This window comes from Eupeodes corollae, chromosome 2, assembly GCF_945859685.1.
Source record: "Eupeodes corollae chromosome 2, idEupCoro1.1, whole genome shotgun sequence".
Taxonomy (NCBI): Eukaryota; Metazoa; Arthropoda; class Insecta; order Diptera; family Syrphidae; genus Eupeodes; species Eupeodes corollae.
The window spans coordinates 85375877-85395062 of record NC_079148.1 but is presented as its reverse complement, the minus strand read 5'-3'; the positions used below and the strand labels follow the sequence as shown (position 1 = coordinate 85395062).

The 19186-nt window shown below is 35.9% G+C and overlaps 1 protein-coding gene across 2 annotated transcripts in view; it reads left to right on the top strand.

Annotated features, from left to right (window-relative positions):
• The window catches only part of LOC129944598 (serine/threonine-protein kinase SIK2), a 72016-nt gene that overhangs the window by 32636 nt on the left and 20194 nt on the right, over positions 1–19186 (top strand). For both annotated transcript variants that reach the window (XM_056054140.1, XM_056054139.1), the window contains exon 7: positions 11819–11942. In XM_056054140.1, coding sequence (XP_055910115.1) covers positions 11819–11942 — 124 coding nt within the window. The remainder of the gene's footprint in view (positions 1–11818; positions 11943–19186) is intronic.

Here is a 19186-nt window from a genome sequence, read left to right as displayed (position 1 = left end):
AAAACCGACAATAAAATAGAAAAAATACAAGTAAATGTTGAAGATAAAAAAAGAAGTATATTGTTGGTAACAGAATGGGCGATAGAAAACTGCCGACCGTTTAATATGGTAAGTGATTGTGGTTTAAGAAATTTTGCGGAGTTTTTAGTATCCATTGGCGCAAAATACGGACATAATGTTGATATCGATAGATTATTACCACACCCAACTACAGTCTCACGTAATATTGATAATGTTTACAATAAATACTTAAATGTTGTAAAATCGGATGTACTGAGTGTTAAAAATATTGGATATGGCCTAACTTCTGACGTTTGGACAGATAATTATTTAAGAACTTCATATCTATCGTTGACAATTCATTACGTCTATGAAAGCAAATTGATTTCCAAACTCCTGGGCTTAAAATCTATGAAGGGCGTGTCATGTACAGGTGATTGTTTCTGAAATTATTTTAAGTTCAACCAAATATTTACGTGAAATTTCATGTCAAAACATTTATTCCAAAATCTCATCACTTTTGAGTGAATTTCAACTTGATTTAAGTCGCAAGGCCATAATGGTTACGGATAGGGGGTCAAATATGATTGCTGCCTTCAGGTCATTTGATCATAATTTTTGCATAAACCATTTACTACACAATATTATAGAAAAGAGCATTAAGGAAATCCCTGAAATAATTGAGTTATGTAATACTTGCTCTAAACTTGTAAAATACTTTAAAAAATCGGGTATTAATTGTTCTCTTGAAACATCATTAAAAAGTTATGTTAGTACTCGATTCAATACAATTTATTATTTATTGCTTTCCATTGAAAAAAATTGGGTCGAAATCACAAATGTATTGCGGGAAAAAAATGAATTGCAAAAAATTTCTAACATTAATTTAAGTTACATAAGTGGTTTGATTAAAATTTTAAGCTCTTTTGAGGAAACTTCAAAAGTATTAGAAGGCGAAAAATATCCGACACTTCATCTAACAATCGTTCATATTCATCGTTTAAAAAAAATATGCTCTGTTAACTATGAAGACTTAGACGCAATTAAGAATTTCAAAATAAAATTAGGCACCTTTTTGGATTCCATTGTCTTACAAAATTTGTCAATAAATCATAAAATTGCCCTTTTCCTTTTTCCCCCAACAAATAAATGAATTCAATTTGATGAACCCGAAAAAATATTGATCAAGGATGAATGCAAAAATTGTATGCAATATTATGCAAATGAAACACCTGAAGCGTCTGATCAAATTCTTGAACGAGTGTTGAATGAAGAGCTGGATAGCCTTTTATCAGATGGTAAAAATTTGTTTGAAGACTTTATTCAACCAGCAGAAACTGCAACTTCTAATGATAAAATTAACAATGAACTATTGGCGTATGAAAACGTAAACGTGATTTTTCATGATGGTTTTGATGTTTTGCAGTGGTGGTATCTACACAAAATTGAATTCCCACTATTGTTTAAAGTCAGCTGCAAAATATTGGCTACACCGGCAAGTAGTGCTGCCTCTGAACGCATATTTTCTGCAGCCAGAATGTTAATTTCAGAAAAACGTTGTCTTATTGGATCCGACCCAATTTTAGTTAACCAAATTATGTTTTTACATTCTAATATAAATAAAACCGAAATATGTAATGACCTCAAAGAACTTTTGTAATAAATTAATTAAAAATGTGTTATTTGATTCATTTGTTTTATTGATATCTATACTTTCCATCATCAATCATGTCTTAATCTGTTGCTTTTCTCAGCAGCCATTTCTCACATATCTGTTGTTTAAGAAAGCTGACTTTGATTTCAAACAGCAGTAAGTTAACCAATATTTCTTGAACCTTCTCAGTGTACTCAGTGTACCCAGTGTACATAGTGTTTTTTTTTTTTTTTTTTTTTTCAAATTCATTTTTATTTAATTCATTCTTAAACATATCTTAAAGCTAGACAAAAATTCATAAAACTAGCCTAATTATCCATAACTTACAACTAACTTAATGGTCCCATACGGACACTCTAAGTTAAACTATAACACTTAATACTAATGCCTTTCGGCCCTAAGATCTATTTTACTTCATTTAAATTTTATTTCATTTATTTTTGTATTTATTAGAAAATTTGAACAAAAAACTAATATCAATATCCTTTTTTTATTTATTTTTACTTACAAACTACTTAAAGTTAGGTCCTTAAATAAAACTTAAAACTAACTTAAACTACCTATTCTACCTATAAACTACTTAAAACTAGAACAACCACAGCAGCAAATCTAACGTTTTCGTGTTTATATTTTATTGTCTTTTTTGTACGTTTTTTAATTTTTTTGTAATTTTTTGTTTTTGTTTTTTTTTATATTCCATGTTTTTTTTTTTTTTTAATTTCTTTAGTTTTTTTTTTTTTTTTTTTTTTTTTGTATTTTTTTTTTTTTTTTTTGTGCCACCATGCCTATTCTACTTAAAACTAAACCCTAAAACTATAAAACAAGTATGTAAGCCGGCCAAGGCTTAAAACCCCATCCCGACTACCCACTATCAAGTGCCGATTGAAGCCACCAAAACTGGTTCTCCTGCTTCACCCTATCAGTTCGGTCCCGCTCGGACACAGCCCTACTGAACCGAAGGAGCTCTGCTCCGCCTTGTGCCATGACGTCCCGATTGTACAGGAGTCGCCTATCCACGGTTCTTCGTCTGACGTGGTAGATTAACGGAACTGCCAATCTATCCTGTATCAGACCGCATTTATCTAAAAAGAGGAATGCCTCTGGGGGAATGAAGCCGCTCAAGCGTGCACTCTCAAAATACTCGTCGTTTGGATAGAACGCCCCGAAAATTAAATTGTTGGTCGAAGACATAGCTCTTGCAATGTGACCTCGAACGAGTTTTATCACGAAATTGTCAATTCTGTTGATTCGAGCCCCGTTGTATAGGACCTCGTTTGAATAGTAATGCACATAAGAAGATTCGGCTGTTCGATATAAGCCGGTACAGCGTCGTAAACACTGCCGCTCGAACACCCGAAACTTCTCCATCTGGGAAGGGGCAACGTTGAACCACACAGGACAACCATAAACGATCATTGGCCGTATGAGGGCCATGTAGCAAATTACCTTCACTCTGGGGTCAAGCCGACTGCTAAAAAACAGCCGTTTCGTCAGAGCGAAGGCTCCTCTGGCCCTGGTCAGAGCAGCATTTATATGTCTGTCGAAATATAAATACTGATCTAACCAGATACCGAGGTACTTCACTACACTTTTGCTCGCTAATGGCTGCCCGTGAAGATCAACGATGACCATCTTGCGCCAATTTTTACACGTATCCCTCGTGGCCCTAGCCAACGGAGTCCGGAACAGAATTGTCTCTGACTTCTGGACATTTATTTTCAGTTTCCAGTCGTCGCAATATCGCTGAATCTTGTCGAAATCACGCTGCAAGAGAATTCTAATAACCTCAACCTTTCGGGCCGTTCTGTACGCAATTAGATCGTCGGCGTACGCAATTGCCTTTGTAAGACTACCTATCAGATCGCTGGTGTAAATGCTGAAGAGAATCGGCGAATTCACCGCTCCCTGTTGAAGACCATTTTTAATTGAGAATGTTGTGGTAGAAGTTACATTGCCACTTTTGACAACAAACTTTCTACCGTTAAGCATATCATAAAGTATATACAACAATGGCTTGCTTATACCAAGCCTGCTCAGTTTTACGTAAAGACCCTCTAACCATACGGTGTCAAAGGCCTTTTCCAAATCAACCAGAACAGCACCTGTGCATTGTTGTTTTGATTTATTCCATTGGATATCAGAAACGAGTTTAGACGCAGCATGAATTGTGTCATGACCCGCCTTGAACCCGAACTGTTTATCCGGAATTATTTTGTTGTCCGCAGCCCACTTAGTCAGAGCCCTATTAATGATCTTTTCGAAAACTTTGCTGATGCTCGGAAGAAGACTTATCGACCGAAGATTTGACGGGTTGGAGTTGTCCTTTCCCTTTTTCGGGAGAGGATGAACCACAGCGGTCTTCCAATGCACTGGATAATATGCATTATTCAGTGCATTATTAAAGAGCGTGGTGTAAATGTCAATTGCTTCCATCGGTAAATGTCTTAGTACAACGTTGGATATACCATCGACACCTGCTGACTTTTTGTTTTTTATTGAATTGAAGATGAGCTGAAGCTCAACCTTCGTCACTAACAAGGGACTTGGTCCCGTTTGCTCGGCGATTATGGCATTTGCCAAGGAATCGTCATTGAACCGCATGAAACCGCGGTTCTCAGATCGCCAATGTGTGATATCATTACGGAGGTAAAAGTGATTAAGTAGGGCTCTGTTTTCCAGGTCGTGGTTGGGGCGAATGCTAACATTCACCTTGTACACTTGCTGGAAGGCAGCTCCCACCGCCTCCACTTTTTCCTTCGGATCTTCAATTATGTAAAAGTCATCGTCAAAGATGGCTTCTTCTGGATCTATTTGCGCTGTCATGAGTACGTCTCTGTTTTCTTCGGTTCTTTGGAGTTTCAAACTCGGAAGGTCATTGTCGTTCTTTTTCCTGAATATCTTGTTGATTTTAGGGAACATACTAGGGTCACTAGAATTAACTGACCGGATCTTGCGGTCCCAGTACTTGTTAATTGACAGCCTGTAGTTCTCCTTAATCAACAGATTGACATTTTTTATTGACGACTTCAGTGTCCTAACCTCCAAGTCGTGTGGGTCTGTAAGTCGTCTGTACAAGTTTTTGAGTCTTGTCAGTAAGCCACTCTTGTGCCTACGTAGTGCGTCAATAGTCGCGTTTCTGTAAGCGTCCATTTGGTCCCGTTCTTTGTACTTTGGGATTGTCCGTTCCATTGTTCGTTTTATTGTTTCGTCCATCTGTTGTAAATGTTGGTCAATTTCTGTATTTGTCAGGTTTCTGTTGTTTGGTGGGGCTATGTCACTCGAACGAAGTTCTCTCGCTAAGGCGTTGGTGAAACGAGGCCAACGCATCTTACTGTAATTGTAAGAGTGCGTTGCAACGTATTCCTCCAACTCCACGCGTTCGTTCGGAATCTGCATTACAGCCGCCAGTCCGCAGTGATCACTGTCGTACTCGACTGTCTGTAAGCAGTTTCGCGGGTGATTACCCACTTTGTCTGTAACTGTCAGTCTGGTGTCGTACAGCAAAAGGTCCAGAAAGGAGCCGCTTCTTGGATACGATGGCCTTTCGGTAGCCAGCAGGTCGACGCCATATTCAACGCTGTAAAGATTCATCAAATTAAAAAGATGGTTACCTCTGGGATTATTATGTTGATTTCCCCAATCTTCATGTTTTGCGTTCAAATCACCGGCCAAGATGAAATAGTTTTCTTCCAAGCTCAGTTTCAGTTCCCTAAAAAGAATCTCGAGTTCTGAAGCAAAGTAAGTAACCTGCGGAGCTCCAGCCGCATAAGCCGCAATCATATACATCCGCTTCCCTTGAGTGAGAGAGATGCATACAACGCAAACTTCTAGCGTCTTGAGCTTTCGCAATTCATTGTTATATACGACTTTATAATTAATGCCTTTTCGTATAAAGAGAGCGACACCGCCCCCTTGAGTGGAGTCGGGCCGGTCTCTTCTTACGATATTGTAATTTTTATGAGTCAATTTGTGTTTGTGGTTTAGCTTAGTTTCGCTAGCCATAAACACATCGGGACTGTAGTCTGTCAACAATTGGAACATATTGGCTCTTCGTTCAATCCTAATCAGTGAATTTACATTCACAGCTAGGACTTTTAGGCGCGTCTCCGGCAGCGCGCCCATTATTGTCTAAATTGCGCCAGGCCAGGCAACAAAGAGTAGAGATGATCTACCCTTTTGCCTTGCTCCTTTATCTGACTTTGCAGTCCTGTTAGTTGACCTTGAATGCTCAACAACAAGGCTACAATGTCAGGCTGCACCTCTGGTGCCTTAGGCACAGGGGCCTTTGGGGCAACCGTTGGTGGAGCCTGTCTCGTGTTCCCATTCCCTGACACCATTTGGGCGTAGGAAAATTTGGGATCTACGAATTTTTGTGTTGGAGCCTGTCGACTTTTTTCGGCTTTTTGACTGGCCTGTTTCTGTTTCATTTGTTGGACCTTAGGGCAACCCCTATAGCTAGCCGGGTGCCCTTGGTTTCCACAAAGGACACACTTGAGCAGGGTCAAATCCTCAACCCGCTCATTCCCCAGCTTGCATTCTCCTTCTTTGTGGGTTTCTCCGCACCTCACACAACGCAACTGCATATTGCAATTGGCATTGGCATGGCCAAACCTCTGGCACTTCGTACATTGTAGAATGTCGTCGTGCCTTTTTAATGTCTCCCAGCGTACAGCTTGATTGTCGAGAGATACGATTCTCTCGACACTATTCAAACTGCTTTGGGGCGATAATGTTACGAGGAACATTGGCAGCCTATAACCCCCTCGTCTTGACTTCACCGTAGTGAAAGGCTTGACCCCGATAAAATCGAGATCGTCACTGGCTTTTTGGCGGAGCTCAGCTAAGAGCTCCTCCGGTTCCGTGCAGGAACTTATGCCCTTCAGAAGGACCGTCTTGAATTTTTCGCTCTTAGGCGTGTAGCTGAAGAACTCAGCTGTAGCCTCTTTTAGTAACTCTTTCACTAGTTTGTATTCGGCCAGTGAGAAGCACTGGACCGAATAGCTCTTTTCTTTTTCATTCAAAATTTTGATAAGAAATTTTCCCTTAGTGGCCGACGTACATACCTGTTTTATGTCCTTTATGTCAACCCGGTAGGTCCTAATAGGTGGCACCTTCTCCTTCTTGGGCTGTGGTTGTTTCTGGTGTTGCTGCTGTTTCTGCTGCTGCTGTTGTTGCTGCTGCTGTTTCTGCTGCTGCTGTTGTTGCTGCTGCTGTTTCTGCTGCTGTTGTTGCTGCTGCTGTTGTTGCTGCTGCATTGCTTTGCTTGATGTCGATGGGCCCTCAACATCCGGGCCTGTCACTGCTGATGGCGGTTTTTTCTTTTGCTCCGCTCCTGTGTTTTTATTAGCGGGCTTGGGTTGTGATTGTTTTTGCTGCTGTGGTTGTTGTTGCTGTTGTTTCTGCTGCAGTTGTTTTTGCTGCTGTTGTTTTTGTTGCCGTTGAGCTGCCTCTTGTTGTCGGCGTGCCTCTTGTTTTAGTTTCAGCTGAGTGAGGAGGGGCTCCATTTCCTCCTTGAGCTTTCTGAGGTTTTCCTCAAATTGGCTGATGGTTGCTTGTTTGGCTTGCAGGGCCTTTACAAGTCTTGTCTCATCTTGGAGGTCCGCCTCTACCTCCAAAGCCTTAGTTGTCGGCGGGACTGTCTCTGGCTCCGATATGCTTAAATCCATATTCGGAGACCTGAAAAGCCCCTCCCCACCTTCGGATACATATTCTGTCTTCTCAGACTCGGCGTAGTCTGAGAATTCACTTTCAGTTGTGATTCCTTCTTTAACCTTCTCCATTTTTTTTCTCATATCACGCCGCTTAGCGGAGTTGGTTCTTTCAACTTTATTGGGACTGTGTTGTTTTTTTAGCTTCCTCTTCTTATTAGATGTTGCTTCCATCCACTGGTCAGATACCTGACCAGATGTTGTTGCTGTTATTATTGGTACCGCTGCTGGCACCACCGTAACATCACCTGATGTGTTGGCAGAGGTATCTTTCGATACCCCTGCTTTTCTCTCCCTCTCCATCAGCTTTTCTTCCCAATCAATAAAGTCGACAATTTCTCGATTGTGGAAAAAAGCAAGAATATTTTTCGTGCACTCCGCACGGGATTCGAACCCACGACCTCTGGATCCGTCTTCGGACGCCACCTCAACTAGGCTACCGATTAATTAGTAAAAGTTGTGGCTTACTGCCTTCTTAAATGAAAAACCTTACAAATGCACTTTTAATTGAAATTATCTACTATCCACTTTTAAACACTTGTTAACTCTTTGAAAGTCAAATAACGACTGAGTGTACATAGTGTAGTTTAGTTTAGTTTACACTTTGTTCATGAGTACCCATTTATGAATACCCATTCTTCATGGGTTCACTGCAGTAAGTGCTTGGTTTGAAATGGGTACAAGACTCATGCAGTAATAACATATACGACGATTCATTCATTTTAGTTTCAAGGAGTGTATATAATATGGAAGTGTACTTGAAATAAAGTGAATGTCTTGAAACTGGTTTCAAGACATTCATTGCAGACCTCTAACAAACCACTTGTTGTGGAGTGATCACATATTTGTTATCGCCAAAAATGCTGCTAAGTGTTTAGTTTTTCTCCGACGATGCAAGAAGTTTTTTACCCCTTTTGATCTGGCTATAATTTATAAAGCCTATATTCGTCCAAAACTTGAGTACAATTCCCATATTTGGGCAGGTGCTCCTATAACCCACTTGAGTCTCTTGGACAGAATTCAAAAGAAAGCTCTAAAAATGATAGGTGACCATTGTCTAACTGAAACTTTTGCATCTCTCGAGCACCGTCGTAAGGTTTCATGTCGCTCATTATTCTATCGCTACTTCCATAAGCAATGCTCTAATGAAATAGCCAGTTGCATTCCTCCCCTCAAACAATTCAACCGTAATACTCGTTCTTTTAGGAATGTAAAGTTCAGAGATGTGGAATGCTTTACCAGACTCAATATTTCGCACTCATTACAATGTGCAGGCATTCAAAACCAATGTGCATCGCTATCTCCTTTCAAATCATTATAAGGCTATTCATATCCTCTTGAGTGCGCGTACGTTATAAAAAAAAGCAAAATTTAATAGATTAGACAACTTAGAGACATCTAGTTTTCAGTGTTCGATTAATAATTAATAACGCTCATTTTCTTTATAAAGTTCTAAAATTAATTTAAATCCAGATCATATAACTGTATCAAAAGTTCTAACGAATAATTTATTACTTTAATAGCTCCCGCTAGAATTTTGTTTAGTACATTTTCGATATTCTATCAATAAATGGGCAGGTTCAGACAACATAAGGGACTTCATTTGCAGTCAGTTGCATTTTTTGAAAGCAAATTTTGACCAAGATTTTTTCGAGTGTCTTACATTTCAAACTCATATTTGCTTTTAAAATGTTGCTCGCTGTGACTGCGGTTAGAATGTCTATGCACCTTAAGGTTGTCATGTACCTTATGACTTTTTTGTAACGTATGTACATAGACTTGCATTCACAGTGGCTGAGGTAAATGGGTTGCTTTGGTACTGCAAACATTAGGGTAGAGAGAGCAGGATTGTAGGTTTCAGCGTATATTGTTCTTTCGAGACTTTTTATCGTTAAAATATGACGAAATGAACATAATGACTTTTATGGAAATAACATATAAATAAACAAACGGTTTGCCACTGCCTAGGTATTTATCTAATTTTTAATGTTCTTGGACACAATACCCTCGTAAGATGATGGAGCGCGTTAACTGCATTAGTTTGTGCAGACCATCTTGTTTCAGAAAGGCTTTTAAGAACTCTATGTGAACCTAAACATTCATTCAATTTATTCCAGCGATGGGTAAAAGCGGTAAAAAGTTGTATATTTTTTAAATCACTTGAAAGAAACTTGTTGCCTCCTGCACACAACTAGCCACATGAAGTCCTACTAAGTTAAGAGAATGTGCTTCACAAGGTACAAAGGCAGCACTTCTCCTTCAATCCTGCTTGCAAACCAGAATATTTTTCCCGACATAGTAGATGCATTATACTTGCTTTGTCTTGTACAATCCTCTATTGAATTATCATGATTTTCCAGAAATGTCAAGATTGTGTCTGCCAAATATTCAGATTTATGCTCTTGAATAGGTATACATTTTAAGAACTTTACGATGAGAACACAATTTTTAGCATAACGAATTACAAAAGTCAAAGGGTGTACTATCAACACTTGTGCAGAACTGTAGAGTAGAACGAAAGCAGAGTTGTTAAAATAATGTTCACAGCATGTGCACTGTATATACAAAGGTATATGTTTAAGGACTCATGTTGCCAGAAGTTTAAGATGTTGACGAGGAGAATTTCAACGGAACGTAGAGTAAAATGAAACTTGTTTTTCTGCTACTGTCTAGTACACTTTAAAGTTATTAATTTTGAGTTGGTGGATTCGAGGGGAAAATAATTTCGGGACGATGGGCCTTGGCCTACCGGGCCCATGCCTTAAGACGCCACTCCAACTAAAATATTATTTACGAACGAAGGCGGAAACGTTAAAGCTGGTATAAAAATCTACTGGTTTGGAATTTGAAGGGAAGGGAATTTGACACAATTGATAAAAATTTTCGTACAGTTAATGTTAAGCAAACATCAATACGAAAAAATTAAATTTAAAATTTAAAATGTATTATCATTTTTATTCAAGTTTGTAAGAAATGAGTGTATAAAAAAGTTGTTGGTAAATAACATGTAACAGTTAAACTTATAAATGAGGCCGATAGTTTTAAATCTACTAACAATAATATTTATTATTTTGAATTATAAATACTTTTAATGTCTTTTTAATTTAGCGCTAATCGGTGCAAAATATATATAACGGGTTTTCTACACGTGAACATGCAACATATAGCTGACCATGAAAAACACATGGATATTTAAAATCTAAAACACAAATGGACATCGTTTGGCCTTGAGACTTATTCAAAGCTAAACGAATTGGAAATTGTCTCTTGTCTTAACTTTTTAACTGTTTTGCTGATGACAGTACCCTCAGCTTTTCATATTAATTTATAGATTTATATCCTTGTCCTTCGGATATCAGCAGCGTATGTTAACCTCATTATAACCGTGTAGAACTTAAGGCTGTAAAAACTCAATGCTGTCTCCTGTGGTTTAAGCGTGGTTTTATCCCACCCCCAATGCAGCTATCCATGAGTGGACCTTGCATTCAGGAAGCTAATCAACTATTAGTACTCGGTGTTTGTTTCACAGGTCACCTCTTATGGAATGAACACATATTCGACTATGCCAAAAATACTGGTAAGTGCTTAGGATTCCGGCAGTTCAAGAAATGCTTATCCCTTCTGATCTGACTAATATAATTTACAAAGCAATTATTCTTCTAAAGCTTGAATATTACTGGCATAACTGGGCTGGTGCCCCAAACACTATCTTATCTTATCTCTTGGATAAAATCCAAAAAAGGGCTTTGAAAAGAATAAGCGGTTGAAAGCCGAAACATTTACATCAAGAGAACGCATGCCTTACGCTGTTTTACCTATATTTTTACAAAAATTGTTCTGTCAAATTAGAAACTTAAACAATTCAGCCATAATACTCGCCCTTGAGTTCAATTTCGGACGTACTGTCAAGTATATAGATTCTTTTTTTAACCACACATTGAGAATGTTAAATGCTTTGACTCTGTTGTTCCCTCCCATTTTGATAGTCAGGATTTTAAGACCAATGTGCACCGGTATCTTCTCTTGAACCCTTCCTTATTTTCCTAACGCTCGCACTGTATTTAAATATATATTAAAAGTTATTATTAACCCCTTGAGTTATGATTTACTAGGTTTTGTTCATGTACAAACCTATCGTTTAATCTATCTTAAGTAATGCATTTAATTGAAACGTTATACATTTTTGGATTGCGTCCCAATGTTGCTGTTCTTTCCATACTTTTGACATTAATCGAATAAAGTGTGTTTTGTGCTCTGAAACCGGAAATAAAAAGAGGCTACCTTCAAGATTCCTCTACGTTACGAGTATTTGATTTGTTTCGTTCAATGTATTTGTAGTAATTTAAAAATTGTTGTATTTGCTAAACAAAAACTGTATAATGCAAGCTTAAATTTTCAATATTTAATTTTATTTCTTTAACATTAAATACATAATGGTATTTTTCTTTTTTTTCAGTCGCTGGGAGTTGTGTTATACGTGTTGGTGTGTGGTGCTCTTCCTTTCGATGGTTCAACATTGCAATCATTAAGAGATCGTGTGCTGTCTGGCAGATTTAGAATTCCTTTTTTTATGTCTTCAGGTAATGTGTAATAATCAATATAAATCTTCCATATAGATCCAGGTAGTAACTTAACGTACTTCACCTGAAAAACTACTTGCCCACTAATAGAAAAAATTTCAATTTTTTCATAACATCTTTAGTGCAATTATTAAGGACTTAAAGTGGAAAATAACAATTAACTAAAGAACTCTTTGCGAGGATATAGCTCTTATTTTTTTCAAATTATTATTGTCGTTGTCGTTTAGCATATTCAGTAAGAAAACTTTGACATATGTTTCGAAAGACGTATCCACAAGTTGCGTACTAAAACCAGATACCCTGTCTTATCTACGTAACCCATATACGCCTTCCCTTCGAATTCATTGATGTGTATATGTATCTTCAACTAGCTAATATAATTAAAGTTTCGGTAAATGTAGCCTAAATACATTAAGGTATAAATTAGCTAGAAGCAATTGCGTTAACTGGTATAAAACCCTGAGTTACCCATAGGGTACAAAGGTTGCTACAGTCAAAAAGCGATTAAAGGTGACCCCAAGATTTAAAGCAGTTTGTAAGTGTTTAGAATATGTCGATTGGTCCTAAGGGTCACCAGTAACATTTGGCAGAAATTTAGACGGTCAGTCACTGAATGGCTCTTTCTGCCTTCTATGTATTCAAAATCAAATGGGGTGGCGCAACAGTCCGTTGTGAACCAGGGCCTAGTGACTTACAACTCTCAACCATTCCTGTGTGCGAGTAATGTTGTCAGGAATGGAAGGGACCTACAATTTAAGGCCGAATCCGAACGGCTAGTTTGAGAAAGCACTTTTTCATGACAAGAATTACTCTCGAAGGAATTGTCAATTCCTCGCAAGAGGCAGTACCCGCGAAAATTATTTTTTTTTTTTTTTAAATTATGGTGGCACAGGCAGGGATTGAACCCAAGACCTCTTGCATGACAGTCCAACGCACTAACCATCATGCTACGGGTACTATGTATTAGTAAAAGAAAAAATTAGTTTATTTGAAACAGATACAAAATTGAAGTTTTTCATAAATTTCAACATAATTTGACGAAGAACTATCTTGTCAAACTGAAATGAAAAAAACAAGTTATCACTGCCTCGAAATTTTCAAATGATATCAAACGCCACGGAATCGTAATGTTTAAAGATCTTCCTCAACTTATAAAAAATAAAAAATAAAAGAACAAAACGTTTCAATGAAGCAAAGCTTTGGGGCTTTTATGTGGTAATAAGTTGGGTCGTTGGGTTGGAATTAAATCTTATTTACAAAAGAGTTATTCAAAAACAGTCAGAAGGACTTCAAATCAAAAATGTAAACAATGTGCACCAAACAACTCCTAGTAGTCGAGAACTTTAGCAAGGACAATGCAGCTGCAAACTTAAATTTCGCATAGGGTGATACTTCCGTCTGCCAAAATAAAGAAACAAATGTTGAATAATTTGTCAATATAAAAATATTAAGTTAAAATATATCTGGTCTTAAAAATAAGTCAATTTATTATATTTGTTATGGATTATTAAATAATTATGATATAGTACTTTTATATGAAACTTTTATGGTAAAAAAAATCAAAGTTATATGCTGACAGTTTTAAATATTTTAATTATCATCGAGTTCCTGAAATTAAAGCCAACGCGAGAGAAAGTGCAAGTGTAGGATATTTTTGTTAGCTAAAAAAAATCAATGAAAAAAGTATATTGTGGATTCGTCTAAATAGGTGATCTTATAGTTTAAAAAATCCTCATAAATTCTATTTATGATATGTATACTGTAAAAATTGGGAGAGGGATTTCCGAACTTTAAATGATTTCGTAGACATCTATAATGGCGATCATAACATGATAAAAAAATACAGCGATAAATGCAAATGTTTATAAGTTATTGCATCTATTTGACTCCTATGGTTTTTCGATAATCAACGGTACTAGTGTCTCCGATAAAAATGATGAATTCAACGTCGTGGATAGCAAGGGCTTAGGTGGTTGAATACTGCCTAGTAATGAAAACTAGTGAAATTTCAAGCATGCCCTTGTTATATGCCAATGTTGATAGGATTAACATCTTCAATGGATGAGAATCTTAGATAACTAGAACTGTTACCAAAACTAGTATGGAATGAAAATAAAGTAATTGATTCTTGGAACAATATTAATCGAGAACTTCAAATCGAAAGAGAGCTGAAGATAACATTCAGCATTGTTTTTACTTTCTACATATATTTATGTACCTATTCATATTATCTTATATAATATAATCAATAGTATTTTTGTTTTAATGTCCTTTTTTTTTGAAAAAAGAATAAAGTTTATGTGTTCATTCCCAAAATTACGACTGTGTTGTATTTTGTGTTATACAGGCCGAATGGGATTTAATTGTACCACGAAACTATCCGAATGGTATACATATGTACCAACGCCCCCTGGTCACGTCCGTAAAACATGCATTTTTTTAATACAAATTAAACTCATGAACTGCCCCTTAACAAATTCTAAAATAAAAAATGTGTCTTACTTCATCACCTGAATAGCGTCCCGAAAATGATACAAATTTCTATGCCATATTATATAGAATTTATGTTTTAATTTATTCTTTATATAACAAATGAACGAAAATGTATGTTAATGTTAATTAATTTTTATTAATAGTCTTACATGCACATACCAGAAATAAAAGATTTATTTTGTAAGACCATTTTTTATTTCAGTTCACCAATTTTTTGGCTTTTTTTAAGAAAATCTGGATCCAATCGTGCCAAAAACATCAATCGATGTAGGTTCGTTGAATTTCACTTCGTTTGTTGTGACATCTTCTTCTTCAAGTACATCTTCAGCATCTATATTTTTCATTAGTTCAGTACATGTTTAAAAAATTAGATTGTATTTTAACTTACGATTATCATCATCCATCATTTCAAATGGTGTATGTTCATTTTCTAAACGATTTTCCAAGTTTTCCAGTACTGTACATGTACAAGTCAAAATAACCATGCATAGTTAAAGCAAGTACATTTTCCTTTAAGAATGCCCAATGCGTTTTCTACAAGCTTCCTCGTTTTCGTATTAGCCCTCAAAAATCTTAATATTCCTTCAGATTCTTCAACTTGGTTTGGAATAACTGGTGTTATAAGCCAACTTTTTCGCCCATAACCGCTGTCTCCTAATATTATGGCATTTGGAAAAGGCTCCATCTATTTTCCCAGCTAATAAACTATTCCTTAAAACCATAGCATCGTGAATGGGTCCAGGCCAGCGTGCAGAAACATACAAAAATTTGGGCCGCATACAAACAGCGTTTTAATTGAGTGGTTACCATTTCTGTCACCGAATGCTGACTCATTATCAGTTGGAGCATCAATTCTTATTCATGACCCATCAACAATGCCAGCAACAAAAGAAAAATTAGTAAAATGTTTAAAACGTGTAGGTATAGATACAACATTTTCCTGATTTCTTCCATCATTAGATTATCTACCGTCATATTGCAAAATATTTGAAGCAGCGCTGAATGGCAATTTTAGAAACACCCAGTGGAAAGCTCATAAAATTTGGGTCTGGCATCAAGAGCATGGTTTCTTTTTGTGGAATGCTGGAGGTGCCGACCGATTTTTACAAAATATATTCTGCTGTTGTTTTGCAGACGCGAAATTTTTCCTTAAATTAGTAATCACCTAATGATGTGAAATCATTGGTTATTCTTTGTCTAAAAATTCGAGGGTGACGTACTTCGCGTTCATCACCATTTTCACTTGAAAACATTATATGAAAATAAAATTGTCACTTTACGACCGAAACTCAACTGCCTGTCACAATTCATTGTCATGACAATTTTATTATGATCTGAAATCTTGACAATTGTGACTTATTCCCCGACAATTTTACAAAATTGACAATTTTGCATGGGCCAAAATTTGGGTTTGTCATCTACAAATTGCGACTTATCGCACCTGTCAATATTTAAGAAATAAGGCCCAGATCCCAAGGTATTTACCAACACTTTTGCTAGTTTTGTTACGTATCCTTGTCAAAGGAGTACGGAACACAATTTTCTCGGACTCCTGAACGTTTGTTTTAGTTTCCATCCATCGCAATGTAACTGATTCTTTTGAAATTATGCTGTAAGAGAATTTGAATAACCTAAATCTTTCGGACAGTTTTGTACACAAATATGTAGATGTTTTGGCATACCCAATTACAATTATCTTAGTATCAGATCGCTGCGGTAAATGCTGAAGATGTATTTTTAAGTAGGAATTTATGGTAGAAATTACATTGCTTTTTTGACAGCAAATAATCTACCGTTAAGTATATCATAATCATATATAGCAATGGTTTGGGTATGCCAATTCTGCTCAGTTTCAGTTGAGGATTCTCTTACCATGCATGTCTATTAAAATATTTGATATACCATCGACACGTGCTGACTTTTTGTTTTAAATTGAATTGGAAATGAGCTAGACCTTGATCTTCGTTATTAACAAGGGACTTAGTCCCGTATGCACGGACATTCCTACCCACTAACTATCACGCCATGGGTACTACAAGTTAATAAGTATTTATAGGGTCCGCCAAATAACTTTTTTTTAAACAGAACGCAAAACATCGAGTGTAGCTTTGGCTGTTGCCAATATCCTCCTCTTCATTTTATGTGAACAAAAATTCGTTCAACACGGCCCCATAACGATCGCCATTGACTGCAACGGCCACTCCTTGCTCATTTTCTAAAAGTGGTCCAATTATGCCCCTGGAACATGCGGGTTTTTTGTGTCCCAAATGCGACAATTTTGTTTACATACCCGCCAAGATCAAATGAGCTTCATCTGATAATTTTTTTATGGCAAAATCGGCATCTTCTCTAAGTCGATCTTATACACAAGCGTATGCGCAACCATATTCGTTCAGCGGAAGAATAAAACTAATTATTTGTCAAATCAGACATGAGCTTAGTGTTACCATTCACGAAATAAGCACTAGTTGAAAAAATGGCGAACCCTTTACAAAGCTAATTAAAATAATAGGAAATTACTTTAATTACAAGGCTAACAATGTTTCGCCACATTCTTTGCAAAGATTAAACAAAACTAAACCACTTTGTGGGTTACTGCGAGGAACTGTTTTTCGTTCTCAAGGAAAGGCGTTTGGGGCAATATACCCAAGCACTCTTTAAAATTGGTGAGTGGTTGGCCTCGCGATCGTCAAATCTCTTTGGCATCATGGTCATCTTAGTTCCCGATCTTAACTCGATTGAGAATTTGTGACTGCAAAAAAAAAATGCTGGAAAGGAATAAATTATTTTGGAGGAATGTGTATAATTCCAAATACAAATTAAAAATAGCAACGTTTACTTAAAAAAAAACAATTAAGTTACGCTATACGTTCTTTAAATTTTGTAAATTTGTGATTTGTTGCTTTTAAAAAATGTAAAAGAAAAACATAACACTGTACTTTTAAGGCTAGAGTTGAAGATGATTTTATCACAGTATAAATTTACATGCATAACTTTCAGAACCGTTTGAATTAAATCGTTTTGGTATCTCAGTTACTTTTTTTCTTTATTGGATTCTAATTCTATATGAAATTTTAAAAAATTTGAATGCTATGCTTTCATGTTTTTGAAAAATTTGTTAATTTGTCGTTGTGATTCCGAATTTAAACTCCGATCTAAGCTACATAATTAAGAATATTCGTTTTCAACATATTTTTAAAAATCTTGGGATCTTCAGTTTAACTAAAGCAAAATACAACACTAAATGTATTAAGTCAAAAAATGTATTTTCTTAGTTGAACAAGAATTCATTTTCAATAATGAAACCGATAGAACATAAGAAAATATTTAATTGTAGTTATAAAAATTTAAAAACAAAAATACGAGCTCAAGTTGTACGAAAGGTTTTTTAAGTAGCCATAAAATCATTTTTTTGTATGTACTTCCGCCTTATCCTAGTTTCTTGTGATATTTTTTTAAATGTACTAATGCCTAAGCCAAACGTTTTAATAAACATGTTAAGTCCTTCCCGCTTAAACGTTTTCTACTTAACAACACACCAAGGGAAAACCATTAGTCCAGATTTGGTTTAACCATTTTCAAATTTTTGCCTACTTCCGAAAAATTGATAGTTCAATAAAAATTGACGAGATTCAATTAAATTTTTTATTACATTCAATATTTTAATTTTGTTATACATCTGTATTAATTTTGGCGATAAGAGTAATTATTAATTAATGGTGAGCACGAACGCAAAGACCTAAAATAAATAAACTAAATTTTGAGACAATAAAAAAATGATTGTGAGAAACAAAAATCAACAATAATTTGATCTTGTTTCTTCCCCAACAGGTCAACTAAATGCATTGCTTTTTTTAGTTTGCCGCAATCGTGTTGATACATCAAATTCGAAATTATTTTCTTAGCGCTTTGCGGTTTCTACATAAATGCTTCAGCGTTCGGCAAGAGTACCATAACTAAGGCGACAATATATTATAACGAATTTTTTAAGAACTATTAAAAAACAAGCATTTTTGACGATGGGAGAGGGGTCTATCTCCCACCGTTTAGGCGGGAGGGATAATTTAAAAAAATTATTACTTAAAATGAAAAAGTTAAAAAATAATGGTAATGCTTACAATTAAGGGACATGCTGCCCCCTGCAAGAACTCAAGAACTAGAAGACATAAGATCATCTAGTTTTCAGTTTTTGATTAAAAACAATACAAAAAAAACACAGTTATCTTAAAATTTTAAAAAAGTTACGCTTTAAACATTTTTTAAAAGTTTTATTGCCCAAATTTTTAGTTCAAAACAATTTTTGTCAAAAACTGTGCGTTTTGACTTGATTTAAAATCAAGGTAATGGACGAAAGTGTTGGCTTTAAGAAATGTATAAAACTTAATTGTAAGAATTAACAATATTTTTTTAATTATTTTTTTCTATTGAAAGTACATATTTTTTTGAATTGCCCCTAACGCCTAAACGGAAGGAAATAGACCCCCCTCCCATAGTAAAAAATGCTCGTTCTATACAAATCCGTCACTAAACTTTTTCGCCTGAGTTATCGTACTCTCCACAGCGTTCCCTTAAAGTTTATGTAGGACAGGTTAAACCTAACAACCAATAAACATTTTTTTACTGAATATGGTTAATTGAAATATTGAAGGTAGCGAATGTAAAATTGGAAAATTATCTCAAATTTCATTGAAAAAGGAAATTACTTCATGAATTTACTTAGTCTTACTTTTAAAAGGTGATACCTCAAAAAC